Here is a 17,188-nt window from a genome sequence, read left to right as displayed (position 1 = left end):
AAGGATGTTGCATTCTGGTGATAAGTTTGGGGTTATGCCAGAATTCCTTTTACCCTGCTTTTCTCAGAAATAAACACACAGTGGATCCCAAAGAAAGTTAAGTCAGTCTTTACAGAATGGAAGAATCAGGTGATTGTACCAAAGTTCCCCAAAATGGACACTGCACTCCAACCCAGCCTTGGCGGGGGGAGCCTGGGGTATACCCTCCAACTCCCTTGTCCCCAGAAACTCAGAAATCCCCAGATTAAAGAAGTAATCAAATCCTGCCTGGTTCCCGGGCGCTGGATGGCAAAGGCCTTTCTGCACCGGAAAAAGGGTGGACAAGAAAGCTGGGTGCAGATTTTGGGTATGAAGCTGGCATCCATCTTGTTAGTTGTTAGTCTATCTCAAGTCTCTTGACATAGAACACACCTCCGCGGACCAGATGAAGCCACTTGAAGTAACAAAGTAACATCTGTGAACATGACTTCATAAGCCTCCAATCAACAGCGTCCACCTTCTCAGGAGACCCCCCCCCCCGCCCCCCCCGCCCCCAAATTTCCCCGTAAAACCCCTCGTTTATAAGCCATCAGGGAGTTCGGGACGTTGAACACCGGTTTTACGTTCTCCTGGGTGGTGCCACACCAACCAATAGCCTATCTTCAAGGCAAAAACTTGGTGCAAGTCTTTTATTGGCTTGCGAAGCACGGGAGAGCAGCTCTCCTTTGCATTAGTTACAGGTAGATGGTGGGCAGGCCTTGAGAGGGTGTCTCGTTTGCAAAGACCGGAATCACGAGCAGACAGGTGAGTGGGCCTGGGCCTCCAAGCAAGAAGGCGGCACAAGCTTGGCGTGAAGCCACGCGCACATTGAGGCCTTACGTGCACGAAAATGTGCTATGTCCCACGCAGAGAAATCCGTGACCACTCCCACCTAACATCCCAGGATGCATCAGAATGCTCTGCTTTGGCTAGGCCACAGCCTTCCCGCCAAAGCCATATCCAATCAGAAAGCACCATACTCCGCAAGTCAAGTAACGTCCAATCAGAAGCGGGATTCCAGGCCTAGGTCCGCCCCGAGGCACTGAGGACCAATGGGCACCTGGGCAGCGGCGGGCCAATCCCGGGCCGTGTGCACAGCGCAGCAGCGGCAGTTGGGCGCGTGGCGTCTGTGGCAGCGGTTGAGGTCTGGTAACGGCGTTGGGCAGCAGCTGAACTCACCATGGTGAGGTCCCCCCCTGGCCACTCTCGGGTCATAGAGGCCCAGGCAGGAGGGAGGATGAAGCCCGCCACATGAGGCCCCTGGGTGGGGCAAGACTGCGACAAATCCTAGGGCCGGGGCTGTGTGTGTGTGTGTGTGTGTGTGTGTGTGTGTGTGTGTGGTGTGGCGGGGGGGGGGGGCGGGGGGGAGATCGGGGGAAGAGGGGGCTGGGGGGGCACGGGAGGCCCAGGGCTGCCCGGACGAACAGATGATAGTCCTCTCGCTTGTTCTCTGGGTGTGCGAACCCTGAGGGCAGCGGCAACCTGCGTCGTGGTAATGTCCCGGATGAAGGGGGGTCGGCAGGTGCAGATGTCTCCTCGAAAATTGTAACTTTATGAGCCAGGTTGGAAGCTGGGTGACCTTGACTTGTTGGGTGGCCTTGACTCAGTCTCTGAGGACAGCCGTTATGTTGGGTTCCTGAGGCCTGGAAGGTGGTTCTCAAACGTTGGGGTCCCAGGACATCCCTACAGTATGTATGTATGTATATATGTATGTATGTATGTTAACGTATGTTTATTTTTGAGAGAGAGAGACATACACACAGCACAAGTGGGGGAGGGGCAGAGAGAGAGGGAGACACAGAATCCGAAGCAGGCTCCAGGTTCTAAGCTGTCAGCACAGAGCCCAACGTGGCGTTCGAACTCATGTGATATGAGATCATGACCTGAGCTGAAGTCCAACACTTAACTGACTGAGCCACCCAGGTGCCCCTACAGTATTTCTTTTTTTATAGAGTTTATTTGAGAGAGAGAGAGAAAGAGTGCAAGTGGCGGAGGGGCGAGGGAGAGGGAGAGAGAGAATCCCAAGCAGGCTCTGCACTGCCAGCCCAGTGAGCTCAAACTCACAAACCATGAGATCATGACCTGATGGGGAAGCAAGAGTCACGCTTAACCATCTTAGCCACCCAGGCACTCCATGGACATCTCTACAGTGTAACAAAGTAGGACTCCAAAAAGCCTTTGTTTATGTGGGTTATCTCCGTAGTCGTTTGCCATGTTAGAAATTTTAAAAATATTTATTTACTTTAAGACAACATGCTGACATAAACACCAGATATCCAAGTTGCAATAGCCATAGTTTGTCGGCTCTTGCAAGGAAAATAACATTCTGTGAAAAAAGCTAGTTCAGTTGGCAACTGAAAGCACACAAGTGCTATTTCTTAAAACAGCTGTATTTCAGCAGGTGCACAAGAGCTTTATGGATACTTTCCGTTTTGTCACAGTACTTGAGGGTGGATGTTTTATAAAATAATCATTTTTTGCTTCATCATGAATATTCTGAAATGAAATTGACTTTTTTTTTTTTTTTTTTTTTTTTTGGTCTTTTTACCGTGAGTGCATAAGGGTGAAGAATCTAACGAACACTGGTATAGTTTGGTGCCACTACCTTGATTTGTACTAGGGCATTAACAGTTTTACCCCCCCCCCCCTTTTTTTTTAAGTTTATTGTTTTGAGAGAGCATGAGAGAATCCCAGGCAGGCTCTGCACTGTCAGTGCGGAGCCCAGTGCGGGGCTTAAACTCATAAATGGTAAGATCATGACCTGAGCTGAAGTTGGATGCTTAATTGACTGAGGCACCCAAGCACCCCAGTTTTACCCACTGTTTGATTATGCACCATCAGTGAACACGGTGAAATGTGAACACGGTGAAAAGGGCTGGTTATCTCAGTAGTCCTACTGTGAAATCGCTTTAATTTCCAATTACCCTGAAGAGGTCTGTGGATCTCTAGTGGCCTGAGAAGGCCGGTGATTACTTTGAGGACTGTTAGCGGGTAGGGGATCAGTAGAAACAATTGACAGGAGGAAGAGAGCAGAAAGGTCTGCGCATTTGCTGTCTGGAAGCTGAAGCTTCTGGGTATGTAGGGAACAAAGCAATCTGCCAAGAATATGAAGAGAGCAGTTGGACCGGAGCTTGAAAAGAAAGAGGATGAAGATAAGGCTGAGTAAAGTAAGGTAAAATTTTAATGATCCAGGTGAGGTTGGTGATGAATTTTGAATGGCTTTCTATTGAAAGCTAGGAATGATTTTTCTGACTGCTTTTCATTAGTTTCATTGGATAATCAGATGGAAGTGGCCTTGCAGATCATGTAGCACACCAGCCCCCATTTTGTAAAAGAAAAAACTGAGGGATTTTCTCAGGGTATAGAGCTTACTGTGATCATACTAGGGCTGAGTCCGTAGAAAACTAAATCAGGCATCCTGTGAAGCATAGGCTGCCTGGATATAAGTAAGGCAAAATGAATAATACTGATCTGTAAATGGTGTGATTGTGTGGATTCCAAAAGACTTCCCAGAGTGTTGATGAATTTCTTCTCTGAAGGAGTGCATTCCTTGTCATTGGAGAAGTTCTTTCTGCAAGTGAATAATAGTTCCTTCTGGGAGGGATTCTTAGGGTATTGTGGTGTTACGTGAATCTCTATGCCCCTAATTGGAGAGTTGGTGTTTGTGTAATAAAAAACGGGACTTCAGGGGCGCCTGGGTGGCGCAGTCGGTTAAGCGTCCGACTTCAGCCAGGTCACGATCTCGCGGTCCGTGAGTTCGAGCCCCGCGTCAGGCTCTGGGCTGATGGCTCGGAGCCTGGAGCCTGTTTCCGAATCTGTGTCTCCCTCTCTCTCTGCCCCTCCCCCGTTCATGCTCTGTCTCTCTCTGTCCCAAAAATAAAAAAAAAATAAAAAATAAAAAAAAGTTAAAAAAAAAAAAACAAAACCAAAAACGGGACTTCAGGGGCACCTGGCTCAGGCGGTTAAGCGTCCGACTTCAGCTCGGGTCATGATCTCACGGTCTGTGGTTCGAGCCCCGTGTCGGACTCTGTGCTGACAGCTCAGAGCCTGGAGCCTCCTTCGGATTCTGTCTCCTCCTCTCTCTGTCCCTCCCCTGCTTGTGCTGTCTCTCCATAATAAACAAACCTTAAAAATAAGAAAAAAAAATTACCTGCCAAACTTAAAAACAGGACTTCAAGTTCTTGGTATTGTATATTAGGATTTAGGGTAGGTGGGACACCTTGAATTTTATTTGATCTCCTCTATGTATTTGTGAGGATACGGTGTCTAAAATAGAACAAATGATTAATGACTGTACAGTTATGTTTATGGCGGGAAAGATATGATACAGTCAAAAAATAGGTACTTTGAGTCTAAGGAAACCACCAAAGGACAGTGTAGTGTCCTACCATTTGTGATGCCTGGTTGCCATTAACTCCTAGCCTTGAGGTGAAGGGAGTGGTTACTAGAAGTTGAGAAGGTGGCTTTATAAAGAACACTGACTGCTGAAAGTTTGTGGCCTTGATAAACACACTCAGGGAGCCCATGGCAGTCCGGCAGGGTGGGAGCCAGGAAGTGAGCACCCTGACCACACTGTCCTCTAACCTCGCAGTCTCTTGCTGATGCCTGCCTTGGCTAATGCAACCAGAAGCCAGGTGCAAGGAAGCCCCTTTCATGCAGTCCAGATGGGTCAGCCTCCCTGAGCACAGCCCTGGGTGGAGAAAATAGAGGGTAGCTGTAGATGGGTAGATGGATGACACACATATGGTGACCACTGGCACCTGGGCCATGGTGACCTGTGTCCAAGTCCACTCTTCCTTCCCTGATCTATTAGTTGTTACATTCTCTTTGGACAGGACACCATCAGAAACTAGTAGCTATATTCTTTAGAGAATAACTGTGGCTGTATGGTGACTGTGGCTGTATGTGACTGTACGGTGTGGCGTTTACCATTGACATTACGTGTATGGTAGCAAACGCTTTTGTGTAGGGGCTAAGTCCGGCACTTAGTAGCTCGGGTGGTTTAGAGCACCTCAGTTTTCATAGGGACTTGAAAAGGGTCACATAAGCCTTCTGGGAAAGGTCTGGGAAAGCCATAGACGACGTGAAGTACATATAGATGTGTGTGTTAATATGGTTTCCATGCCATATAGTGTTGGTTCCCTTGAAGACAAGGGGATCTCAACGTTTGTGTTCTGGTTCCCAGCGCGAGTGCATCTCTATCCACGTGGGGCAGGCAGGTGTCCAGATCGGCAATGCCTGCTGGGAACTGTACTGCCTTGAACATGGAATTCAGCCCGATGGTCAGATGCCAAGTGACAAAACCATCGGTGGTGGGGATGACTCGTTCAACACGTTCTTCAGCGAGACTGGGGCTGGCAAGCATGTGCCCAGAGCGGTGTTTGTGGACCTGGAGCCCACCGTGGTCGGTAGGTGCTCGGGCACTTGGGCGGCTTTCCCGGGAGAGTGGGAGAGCCTCCCTGAAGCCCCCTCCATGCCCCCTGTGCTCCTTTGAATCCTTTCTGCAGAAAGGACGGGGTGTACAAGTACACGCCTGTGGCTACATCGGGTGAGAAACTGAGGCTCCTAAGTTAGGAGAACCTAACGTACAGGAAAAACATAGGCTGGTAATAGATTCACTCGTGGCCGCCTCAGCCCCAGGCAGGTGGTTGTGTAGACTCCACCTGCGGGGTGCCCAGGCACTGGTCCCTCCTTAACGCTGCGCACACCAAGATGCTGCTGCGTGAGAATCTTGACCTGCATCTGACAGAAAGGTAAGTAGAGAACATTCGTTGGCTTCCTCCAGATTAGAAGGCTGAAGTGGTTGCCAGGGAGAGCTGCAAGGAGAGAGCACCTTTCAGTGGCCACCCAGGGGAAGACAGGATGTCACCCTAAAGCCTGTGAGAGGCAGGCCACAGAGGGTGCCCTGATGGGACTGGCCGGCCAAAGTCATGCTGACCTGGTGACTGTCTAGCATGTAAGCGATTTTTTAGTTACACTCTTTGAGGTAGCTGTGGGTAGGAGGACATATGTATGCACGTGCAGAGTCACCTGTGTGCGGGTGTGAGTGGTTTCCCTCCTTTGAGGACCAGTCAGATTGGACTTTGTACCTCCACTTGACTTTACCTGCTGAGCCATAGATTGCTGCTGTGGTCTGCGTGTTACGCAGAGACGTTTTCTACGAGACCCTGATGCTGCCGACCGCGAGGAACGGCACGTGCTTGGTAGATCCCGACGGTCCCCAAACCCACCCCTCCTGGTGAGTTAACAACGGGCTTGAAGCCCTGCGGCCCACGTGTCCTCTTTGTAGATGAGGTGCGCACAGGGACCTACAGGCAGCTCTTCCACCCAGAGCAGCTGATCACCGGGAAGGAGGACGCAGCCAACAATTACGCCAGAGGCCATTATACCATCGGCAGGGAGATCGTCGACCTGGTCCTGGACCGGATCCGAAAACTGGTAAGGGGGTGCCGAGAAGGCTTCCTGTGGACGTTGCCCCGGACGGGAGGGTATGCAGGGATTGCGACCAGGAGGTCGCTCTGGCAAAACCCCAGGCCAGAATCTTGAGTCCACGTTTCCCTTCACGTGTGGCTTCAGTGCGTCCGTACATCTCTAACGTCTGCCTTGCTTTGCTCCTGAGCGTCCTGCACGTGCGCTGTGGACGATTTGAATGTGTGATCATCCCGCAGGGGCAAAGAAGTGAGCGTGGCTTGTTGGAGGTCGGCGGTGTGGCTTCCGCGGGCACTGACTCGCGGTCTCTGGTTTCTCTCAGGCGGATCTGTGCACGGGGCTGCAGGGCTTCCTCATCTTCCACAGTTTCGGGGGCGGCACCGGCTCTGGGTTTGCGTCCCTGCTCATGGAGCGGCTGTCGGTGGACTACGGCAAGAAGTCCAAGCTGGAGTTTGCCATCTACCCGGCCCCCCAGGTGTCCACGGCCGTGGTGGAGCCCTACAACTCCATCCTGACCACCCACACGACCCTGGAGCATTCTGACTGTGCCTTCATGGTGGACAACGAAGCCATCTACGACATATGCCGGCGCAACCTGGATATCGAGCGGCCCACGTACACCAACCTTAATCGCCTGATCGGGCAGATCGTGTCCTCCATCACGGCCTCCCTGCGATTCGATGGGGCCCTGAACGTGGACTTGACGGAATTCCAGACCAACCTGGTCCCCTACCCCCGCATCCACTTCCCCCTGGCCACCTACGCCCCGGTCATCTCAGCGGAGAAGGCGTACCACGAGCAGCTGTCTGTGGCCGAGATCACCAATGCCTGTTTTGAGCCGGCTAACCAGATGGTCAAGTGTGACCCTCGGCACGGCAAGTATATGGCCTGCTGCATGTTGTACAGGGGGGACGTGGTCCCGAAAGATGTCAACGCAGCCATCGCCACCATCAAGACCAAGCGCACCATCCAGTTTGTGGATTGGTGCCCAACTGGATTTAAGGTAGGACTGGGTGATGTTGACTGGTGTTCCCGGTCAGCAGGCAGCCGACCAAGCACAGCATGCCCTTTGTAGGGGATGCCCTGTTCCATGGCAGCCAGCCCCTTGGTCACAAATTAGTGAGCCAGAGTGATAATTTATTCAGTGGTGCCATTTGAACTCCCTTCCTGAGTTATCACATTGTGTATCTGTGTGAGAATTTTCTTTTTTAACAGAACAGAAAGTTTGGGGAAGGATTTTTGTTGCCGCTTCTGGGTGAAAGAATTAGTGTGGGAAAAATAGTTTGGACTTAGAAATGTAGCAATTTTCAAGGGCATTTTGACAATTTATGTGGATATTTGAAATCGGGGTATCACTATAAACATCAGTGTTCCTAAATCCCACGTCATTCTTCAGGCATAAGGAAATTAAACCAAACCTAAATGTCCCATGCAGCATTTGATTTAACGAAAAATGGTCATGGATGTTTTCGGAAGAAATGGCAACATACTCCTTTCTCTGTTAGTAAGATTGGCAAGTTTGGACAGAGGCTGCCTCCAACACAGTTTGTGCCAGTCTTCCATCTGATACAGAATAGGAAACTTGCTGTAGCTCTTCAGCTTTGTCCAGTACTTGGACGCTAAACTGTCGATGCTTTCCATCTGGGAAAATGTGCTTCCCTCTGCCTTGCTTTCCATGCCGCCTAGCTGGCTCAGACCTTACTGCTTCTGGTGGGCTTGCTGCAGCGGGTCCTTCACTAGCCCTTCCTATTCTGGGTTCAGGGGATCGGCACAGTTGGCAGACCAGCCATGTAGAGTTTTATGTGGACACACCCACACCTGTTCATTGGTGTCTCGTTGTGGCTGCTTTTGTGCTCCAAAGAGAGAATTAAGCAATTGTGACAGAGACCATGTGGCCCACCCAGCCTAGAATATGTGCTGTCTTGCTCTTTTTTTTGTTAACGTTTATTTTTATTGTTGAGACAGAGAGAGACAGAGCATGAACGGGGGGAGGGTCAGAGCGAGAGGGAGGCACAGAATCTGAAACAGGCTCCAGGTTCCGAGCTGTCAGCACAGAGCCCGACGCGGGGCTCGAACTCAGGCCGTGAGATCACGACCTGAGCTGAAGTTGCACACCTTAACCAACTGAGCCACCCAGGCGTCCCTGTCTTGCTCTTTATAGACAAAGTTTGCCGACCCCAGCTCTAACTGACCCTGTGTATCCCTGCCCAAACCTCTGGTCGTGTTGTCTCCTGGTTTGGAAACTTAGAATGCCTCCCCTTTTGGACCCAGCCCTCGAATATCACCCCCTTTCTCCTACTTAGCACACACATAGGCCACCTCCTGTTGCAGTAGTAGCAACAGTCCTAGGACCTGAGGGTGTGCCTGTCGCCCTGTTATGCACAGGCTGGCTCATTTGGTAGGAGACCGGGGGTACGATCTCCCCTGGTGATAACAACCATAGTACTCTGAATCGAGTGGAAAAGGTTTCAGCTCCAGAAATGAATCCCCATCTTGTAGAAGCCTATGGGGAAAATAACATGAGGAATACAAAGCAGTGTCCCCTTTTAGAAGAAACAGCCCTGTTGCCTGAGCACCTGTCACAGGTCTCAGTTGCTGGGACACAGCCCTTCAGGCAACTTGGGACTGAGCCGGGAGCCAGGGCTCCTTTCCCCAGTTTTGCTGGTCTGGAAACCAGCACCCTGCTCACCTGACACCTTGCCGGGCACAAAGAAGGCACCTGCATGTCTTTTGTTTCCATGAAAGCAGCTACCACTTCTGGGTTTGACACAAGTTTCACAGACTGTTTTCTTCCCCTTCTCTGGCAGGTGGGCATCAACTACCAACCCCCGACTGTCGTTCCCGGAGGGGACCTGGCCAGGGTGCAGCGGGCCGTGTGCATGCTGAGCAACACTACCGCCATTGCCGAGGCCTGGGCCCGCCTAGACCATAAGTTTGACCTCATGTATGCAAAGCGAGCCTTTGTGCACTGGTACGTGGGGGAAGGCATGGAGGAAGGGGAGTTCTCCGAGGCCCGGGAGGACCTGGCAGCTCTGGAGAAAGATTATGAAGAGGTGGGTGTGGATTCCGTGGAAGCAGAGGCTGAAGAAGGGGAAGAATACTGAATGGGGACATGGCTGGCAGGCATTCCTCTCTCCCTCTCTCTCTTGCCACCCTGCAGCACAGGTGGTTTTCAGTTGTTTCCAATTAAAGTTTCTGTATGAAACTTCGGTCTGTTGTGATGCCCCTTTGGGATGCACTCATGCGACTGCACAGATGGGTGGGACCCCAAGGCCTGTCAGGCCGTGTGGAAAGCTGTCCTGGGCTGCACTGTGAGTTGTGTACAGCACTACCTACATCTGTAGGGAGCCAGTGCATACTTGACATGATCTGCATGACCTGGGGAAAACAGTTATTTCCAAATTGAGGTTCCAAAGCACAAAGATTTCCTAGATTCTAGCGAAACTGAGTTAGGCTTTCAATTGAATTTGCAATTTTTCAGGTTTCTCTGTTGATGGCACATGGTGACTAATGTGTAAGTTTGGAACTGGAGTTTGAACACCTGAGGTCCATGGAAGGGGGCTGTCCACAAAGTCCTTAATGCTGTGGGTCAAATGTGTAGGGTGAGGACATTCGGCAGGGGCGGGGGGGGGGGTGTTGGAGTTTTATTGGATTCTCCATGGCATTCACAGTCACAGGGTGAGCTCTAGATTACGGTTCATCTTTGACTTTACTGTGCACGTAACCTGTAAGACAGCATTTCCACTCCACCCTCAGACCCTTGCAGCTCTACCCTGGGAATGGTCTCGGCAAAAGCACTGCACCTTTCTCTTTAGCGAAACATGTTGACGTGCATTTATAAAAGTTTTGGTAGGGGCGCCTGGGTGGCTCAGTCAGTTGAGCGTCGGACTTCAGCTCAGGTCATGATCTCACGGTCCGTGAGTTCGAGCCCCGCGTCAGGCTCTGTGCTGACCACTCAGAGCCTGGAGCCTATTTCAGATTCTGTGTCTCCCTCTCTCTCTGACCCTCCCCCATTCATGCTCTGTCTCTCTCTGTCTCAAAAATAAATAAACGTTAAAAAAAATAATTAAAAAAAAAAAGTTTTAGTAACAAGAGTTTGAACTGTGCAGGTCACTTCTATGTGGATTTTTTACAGCATGGTACTGTGAATGTATTTCTCTTACGATTTTCTTTTCTCCAGTTTCCTAGAGTATAATACAGTATATAATAGTATATGATATATATAGTGTATGTATACAGTCTATAATACATACGTAAAAGATGTGTTAGTTGACTGTATATTAACAGTAAGGCTTCCTACTAACAGTAGGCTGTTGGTAGTTAAGTTCTGGGGAGTCAAAAGTTACGCTGGGATTTTCAACTATGCAGGGGTTGGTGCCCCTGACCCCCATTTGTTCATGGGCCAACCATACAGACATTTTTCTGTATGACCTGAAAATAAGGTATAGTAGGGTGAAACCACTGGCTTAGGTCAGTTGGTTGTTACGTTCAGCTGCAGTACATCTAGGCCCACAATGCAAAACTGATTCTCAATCTTTGAGCCTTAATGTATTCAAAAGGTGATAGAAAACAGCTTGGATGGACCCTCGGTTTTTCACAAAGCTTTATTACCAACCGGAGGAAACCACACGTAGCCTCTGCTAGGAGGCTGGTGGAGCCCACAGCTGGGTGGCGTGAGAAGTCTGCCCGTCTCAGGTGCTGCTCCGAGTGGGGCTCTTCCCCGGCCCGCCCCCCTTCGGCAGCCTGGTAGCACTGGGTTGTCGGGGCATTCTTTGGCTGGATCCTTCCCGGCCGCCACGTTCTGCCAGTGCTGGGCCTCCACCCAGAGCCGTGCTGCCTTTGTTTCTCCCTGAGCGGACGCAGAACACAATTGTTAGGAACCAGGGCAAACTCCACAGTCGGCACACCTACTACATTTGTGTTCCTTGCACATTACGTCTGGTACATCTCTGTCCGACCTTTCAGCCAGGGATCCTCTCAGCTCTGAGCCCTGAGGCTGAGGACCACCTGGAGAGGGCACATCCAAGAGAAGTCCTCGACAGAGTGCAAGAGGCCCTGGAGCATAGGTCCTAGGACAGAAGTAGCACGAGGAACAATGGGGAAAGTCCGCAAGGCCCATTTAGGGAAAGGTGAGCTCAGCCGGTTGACTCCTGCCCTGGAGAGTGTAAGGAATCGCCCGACCACCAGCAGCACAGGAGGGCTCGCCACCAGGGCCACCACTTTGAAGCCTCCCCTGGCGCTCCCTGCTCCAGATCACCCACAGCTGAACTGCTGGAAGCACATCCATCAAGAATGGAAGTCAGGCTTTTGCATTTGGACCTTGGAATCTTTCCCTCAGGCGTTTCCCTGACTACCTCAAAGTATTTTGCAAACTTTCGCTGGTCAAGCCTCTTGCTCTCAAGTTCAGCTCCAGGATCCTGTGACTGGCTTCATGCTGAGGCTTGACTGCTCAGAGGAAGCTTGCCCTGACCACAGGTAGTCACATTCAGATGGAGACCACTGGTGCAGATATCCCTTGACTTGTAATTTACTTACCTTCCCCTCTTTCTGTGAAGACCGGAAGATCTGTAATCACACTTGGGCCAAACTTTATTCTAAAGGAATTCAGGATGTTGACAGCATTCACAAGACTGAGAGGACACCAGGAGGCACAAAATGCGCCCAGGGAGCAGGCTCATCCCCTGGGTCACAGTCCCTCCCCACTGGGCCTTCCCCAGCCAGGGCTCCTCTCTGCTCCAGCCTGGCAGGGTCCATCCTGCAGACTCTGACCAGGGGATGCGTCCCATGTTTGACCCTCAACCTTAATGTCAGTTCTTAGTCAAATAAACAGCCTGCAATGGGGACATGTGGGTTTTTGGAGAAAAGACACCATGAATTTCTTGGGGGCATGTTGAGTCACTCCTGGTTCACCATTTGTCACCTGGAACAAGGGGAGGCACCTACATTTGTGACACTGCAGATCCTGGCTTCTTCAAGACATCAGACTCCCTTTCCATCCTCTCTGACACTACTTTCTCCCCAGGACTCCTACAGAGATAGGACAGCCCTTCCTAAGAGCATTTCTGAACAGCTCCTCCCCAGGGAACAACAGGGGGTCTTTGCTGCCTAGTGGGGTGGAAAGGGTTACCATGGTGCCACTGCTTGGAATTCCACAGCTCAGATTTTCCCCTGCCCTGCCTCCCTGGGCTTGCACAGGTTTGATTCAATGGAGATGTAATAACACGTTACAGAGGGCCAAGGGCATGTGGTGGGGTGAAGCTGGGCCAACTCAGCCTGCCAGTGGTTCATGGAAAAAACAAAAGTAGAGAACCATCACCACACATTTCCTTTTTCCGGTTACACATTCTGATATTCTGGTTCCCGCTGACTGGTCAGTGGGCAAGGATCCTGTCTCCTGTGAGTGCACGAGCCCCGCCACTCTACAGCTCCCAACCTGCTGGTCAGCTATGAGGCCATGTCCCTCTCCAGGCCTGGCCAGACTGGCATAACTCATCTGTAGCACCTGGCCTACTCCTGCATGCTTAGGCATCCTACAGACTAGGCCCAGGGCCCCTGAAGGACCTGAAAATATAGCTCAAGCATAGGCCACCCCCAAAATGGCAGTGTGGGTCTCAGACGTGGGCCCGGGTCTGAATGCAGCTTTTCTTCACCCTGCCATATATCTGAATTTCCTCTCCCCCTCAGTATAATGACCAGGGCCCTTCTGGAAACTCCAGGATGAGAGGAAAGGAGAAAATAGCAAATAATGTTCATTTTTAACCTTGATGAGGCTGACAAACCCTGGAAATAAGACACCAATGTAAATTTGAGCCATTAAGAAAACCATCTAACCGTTTATCGAGCTCTGCAATTCTTGGAACCTTCAGGAATCACATGCTCTCAGTTAGTGGAGAGACCCACTTAGGCCTCCTGCAGAGCTGGGGAGGCATTCTGGTCTGAGGAGAATGGTGTGAGGACCTGTCAGTGGACAGACCTGCTCTGTCCTGGACACAGCAGGGGACTTTCTGCAACCGGTCTTACCTGCCCCAGCTCCCTGCAATGGGGTAGTTAGGGTCCGATGGATTGGAGGGCAGGACTGAGCCAAGGGTGATTATAGGCTAGGGTGGGTGGCAGTGACATGCCCCCAGGCCCGATGCCTGAGGAGCCCTCACGGGTGTCAAAGACAATGAGCACTGAAGGTTAAAAACAGCCTGGCTCTCGGTGTTAAAAAGTTGGTGCTCCTCCTACCCCTAATACCTGCCCGAACCGCCCCCAACCCCAGATGAAGCAAAACCCCAAAGGCAACCCTAAACACACCCCCTGCAGCTGGGGAGCTGGCCCGCCCCAGCGGGACCCACTGAACCATTTAACTCTGGTGTGGCCCATGTGATCCCAACTCCCCATCCCCTGCAAGCTCTGTTGGCAGAGGTGCGGGGGGATCAAGGGTTGACAAAAAGCCCAGAATGTGAGAAGCTGCTCCCATCTTGCCCATGTTCCCCGGGAGTGGCCTTTCTCCTGCATGGTGGGAGCACTCCCTCGTGCTCAAATGGGCCGGTGGGGCCCCTGCGGTCAAATATTAGTGAGGGGCCGTAAGCGGACACTGGATGTGTGTGTGAGGAAGGAAAAGAACAAGGGGGTGAGGCAGCATAGCAAGTGCCCTGATATCCTCAAGGCTGGCTGGCAAGGTCTGGTGGCCAGGGTGAGCGTGCAGCCAGGACCACCTATCACTGCTACTCGAGAGCCCACCAGAAGGTCTACACCCACCAGCCAGTCCTGCCGCCCTCTCTGGCTGAGCACACAGGAGTGGCTTAATCAGTGCTTCCAGAACACATACAGACATAATGACAAAGACTGATGTGCACCATGGACATGCATACATGCACTTTTGACCCTTAACTGGGCCTGTGCTTCTTAGGAGATGTGACCCTCTCCTGCACACATGCGGTACATACAGCCCTGACTCAGTGTTTCAGGCAAAGTACAATTGTTCTGGAGCAGCGCTGTCCCAACAGAAATATGATGTGAACCACATGTAACTCATTTTCCAGTAGCAACATTAAAAAGTAAAAAGTGGGGGAGGGGCCGGGTGGGCTCAGTCAGTTAGGTGTCCGACTTCGGCTCGGGTCACGATCTCATGGTTTGGGGGGTGGAGCCCTGTGTTGGGCTCTGTGCTGACAGCTCAGAGCCTGGAGCCTGCTTTGGATTCTGTGTCCCCCTCTCTCTCTGCCCCTCCCCCAGTTGAGCTCTGTCTCTCTCTCTCTCAAAAATAAATAAATGTTAAAAAAAAAAAAAGTAAAAAGAAACAGGAAACTAATGTAAATCATGTATTTTAATTAACCTAAAATGTGCAATATTACCATTTCAGCATGTAATCGATATGAGAATTACTTGTGAGGTATTCTTTTTGTTCCAGTTCTCTGGCATCTGGGTGTCTGGTGTATACTTAAACTTGCAGTGAGTCTCAGCCGCAAGCCCTGGGGGGCCCATGGCTCCTGTATTGGACAGCGCAGCTCTGTGTAGGGCTCACAGCTTCTGCATACCAAACTTCATCTTACACATTCCAGAGGAACATCTTTTTAAAGCATACAGTTTCCCTAAACCTCAGCAGAGAACACTCGACCGAATTTTATTTTTCCTTGGTGACCACACCCTCATCATGACAAGCATTTACCCTCTTTGTGCTCTTAGGGTCTTCTGTTTCCCCGTGTTCTGCCTAGTAGAGCCAGGAATGGATGAGCTTGTCAGTGACAGTCCCCACAGGCCACCTGGATGCTGTGCATGCTGCAGCTTACCAGATCAAACTCCTGGGCGGGCCTCCAGCCCCTGGTCTGCAGCAGCTGCCACCCCAATTCTGTGGGAAACCTAAGGCCAGCGAGCCCTAACAGCCCCAAACCCCCATCATGATCCTAGGCCACCACAGTCCCCCAACTGATCACTCTGACAACTCTCCTCATTTTTTTCTACCTCAGATTCTGCCCAAGGTCTGTGTGGACAGACAGATTCTGCAACATGTGGCCTCAGAGCTCTTGATCTCTGATGGCCTCTGCCTCTTGGCCACAGCACACTCCTGGCATGGCCCCTCATGTGCCCCACTCCCCTCCACTGCCTCCCCACCAACCCCCTCTCCAGGCTGCCCTCTACCCTCACTGGGCATCTCCCCAGGACCTCTATGTCCTCATATCCTGGCCACTGGCTGCCCAACCCAGCAGACCCAAGGCATAAGCACTTGAGAAAACCCTGTGGGGCCCAGCACTCCACGCCACTCCTGTCCCTATGCTTGGGGCTTCTTCCCCACCTCTCTCCGAGCCCCTCTATGTCAGTGCTCTGAGCACCAAAGCAAACCCACTCCACCTCTGGGCTCTCCGCCCTCCCTTTCCCACCTCTCCCCTCCAAGCTCAGGCCTGCTCCCACCAGTGACCTGGGCCCGCATCTCAGGCTGGAGCGCTCCCCACTACTCCTACCTCAAAGGGCTGCAGGGCAACAGGACTCTGAGCCTGCGTAACCCTTGCTGCTCCAGCAAGGCTGGCTACACTGGCTTCCTCCTGTCTCTGTCACCATTGGTGTATCTAGCCATCTCCCAAACTGGAAGGGGGACCTGTCCATCTCACAGCCCCCCTGAGCCCTCAGCGCTGAGAGCCAGCCTGGCACCCAGTCACTGGGTGAGCAAGCAGCAACACCCCCTTGAAAGAGGAGGGCTCCATTCCCAGTTTCTCCCTCCCTCTCCCCACTGATTCCTCAACTCAGCCTTGTAGTCTACTGGCTCTACCCTGACCTGCCCCTTGGCCCTTCCCCATGCCGAGTTTCAGGTGGCACCTAGAACAGCGAGGTAGGTGATGTGGGAAAGGATACGGAGAGCACAGCCAGGGCATCTGTGGGATCTCAGGCCCTCACACGCCCCTGGCTCTGGGCCTCCAGCCTCACCACACCAGGCAATGCCTGGAAGGTACCCTCAGCTCAGGAAACAGGCAGGAAAGGACAATCACATCTTACCCTCTAGGCTACCTGTCAGGTGACAGCATCTAAGCAACCAAGGTGTTTCTCACACCTAAGGCTTCCCTCTCTACAGCAAAGTAAAGGCTCTCCTGCCCCTCGGCCTGTTGCCCTCCTCTCGGGGTGAGGGCACCTCTACAGAGCACAAGTCACACCTGGCAGAATTGGCCTCTGGGGGCAGGGGGCGTTGGTCCCATTCCAGCAGTACTGCAAGTGGTCTCTAATAAACCAAGATCTGATATTGTGTCCCCAATCCCTAAGCTGTGTAACAGGGATGGCCCATAGGGTCCTGCCCTGGCAGTTCATCTCCAAGTTGCTCTGACTCTCGAATAGGGGCCACAGCAGTTTCCACAGAAACAAGAAAGAGCACCAACCCCCAGAGATAAACCAGTAAACGCAACCTGCAAAAGGAGAGAACAGGCAGCAAGAGAACCGGAGGGAACCGGGGGGCCCTGGAGAGAGAGGCGAGTGCGTGGCAGCTGGGCCGTGGAGCAGAACCGGAGAGGCCGCAGGCCGCGGGGCCGAGGAAAAGGAGGGCCTTGCAGGGGGACTACAGCTCTTGGCAGAGAGAAAGGAGGCCTCTGGAGGTCAGAGAGAGACACAAAGAGAGCAGACAGAGCGTGGATCAGTAAGGAAGCCTGCGCTCCAGTGCCCAGGGCCTCTCAGGAAAGGGGGCGTGGGTACCCAGGGCCCTGGCACTCCCTCCCACAGGGACCCAGCCTGCCCCCCACCTGAACATCGGCCCCTTCTCAGGATGTCTGTGAGTGCCCGA

General features: G+C 52.0%; 2 protein-coding genes across 3 annotated transcripts in view; one reads left to right on the top strand and one right to left on the bottom strand.

Moving 5' to 3' along the window:
* Positions 1 to 1,108: 1,108 nt before the first annotated feature.
* LOC144613862 (tubulin alpha-3 chain) lies at positions 1,109 to 9,652 on the top strand. The gene is made up of 5 exons (XM_078435494.1): positions 1,109 to 1,201; positions 5,204 to 5,426; positions 6,308 to 6,456; positions 6,770 to 7,450; positions 9,255 to 9,652. Exons 1-5 carry the CDS (start codon positions 1,199 to 1,201, stop codon positions 9,549 to 9,551), a joined length of 1,353 nt encoding a protein of 450 aa, XP_078291620.1. The 5' UTR covers positions 1,109 to 1,198; the 3' UTR covers positions 9,552 to 9,652.
* A 1,383-nt stretch (positions 9,653 to 11,035) lies between these two features.
* Positions 11,036 to 17,188, bottom strand: part of LOC132665675 (mitotic-spindle organizing protein 2B) — an 8,455-nt gene continuing 2,302 nt past the window's right edge. The window contains exon 3 of one of the 2 annotated variants that reach the window (XM_078435495.2): positions 11,036 to 11,296. In XM_078435495.2, the coding sequence (XP_078291621.1) occupies positions 11,139 to 11,296 (158 nt within the window). In that variant the 3' untranslated portion in view covers positions 11,036 to 11,138. Of the gene's footprint in view, positions 11,297 to 14,737; positions 16,998 to 17,188 lie in introns of those variants that run through there. The other variant, XM_060613044.3, reaches the window with a different exon arrangement.

This window comes from Panthera onca, chromosome D3 (assembly GCF_046562875.1).
Source record: "Panthera onca isolate mPanOnc1 chromosome D3, mPanOnc1 haplotype 2, whole genome shotgun sequence".
NCBI lineage: Eukaryota > Metazoa > Chordata > Mammalia > Carnivora > Felidae > Panthera > Panthera onca.
Note: the sequence above shows the minus strand (reverse complement) of the source record. Positions and strands in the feature narration are given on the sequence as shown.

Coding starts and splice junctions, on each gene's coding strand:
- LOC144613862 (XM_078435494.1), top strand. Junction 5,427..6,307: donor CCTGGAGCCCACCGTGGTCG/GTAGGTGCTCGG, acceptor TCCTCTTTGTAG/ATGAGGTGCGCACAGGGACC. Junction 6,457..6,769: donor TGGACCGGATCCGAAAACTG/GTAAGGGGGTGC, acceptor GGTTTCTCTCAG/GCGGATCTGTGCACGGGGCT.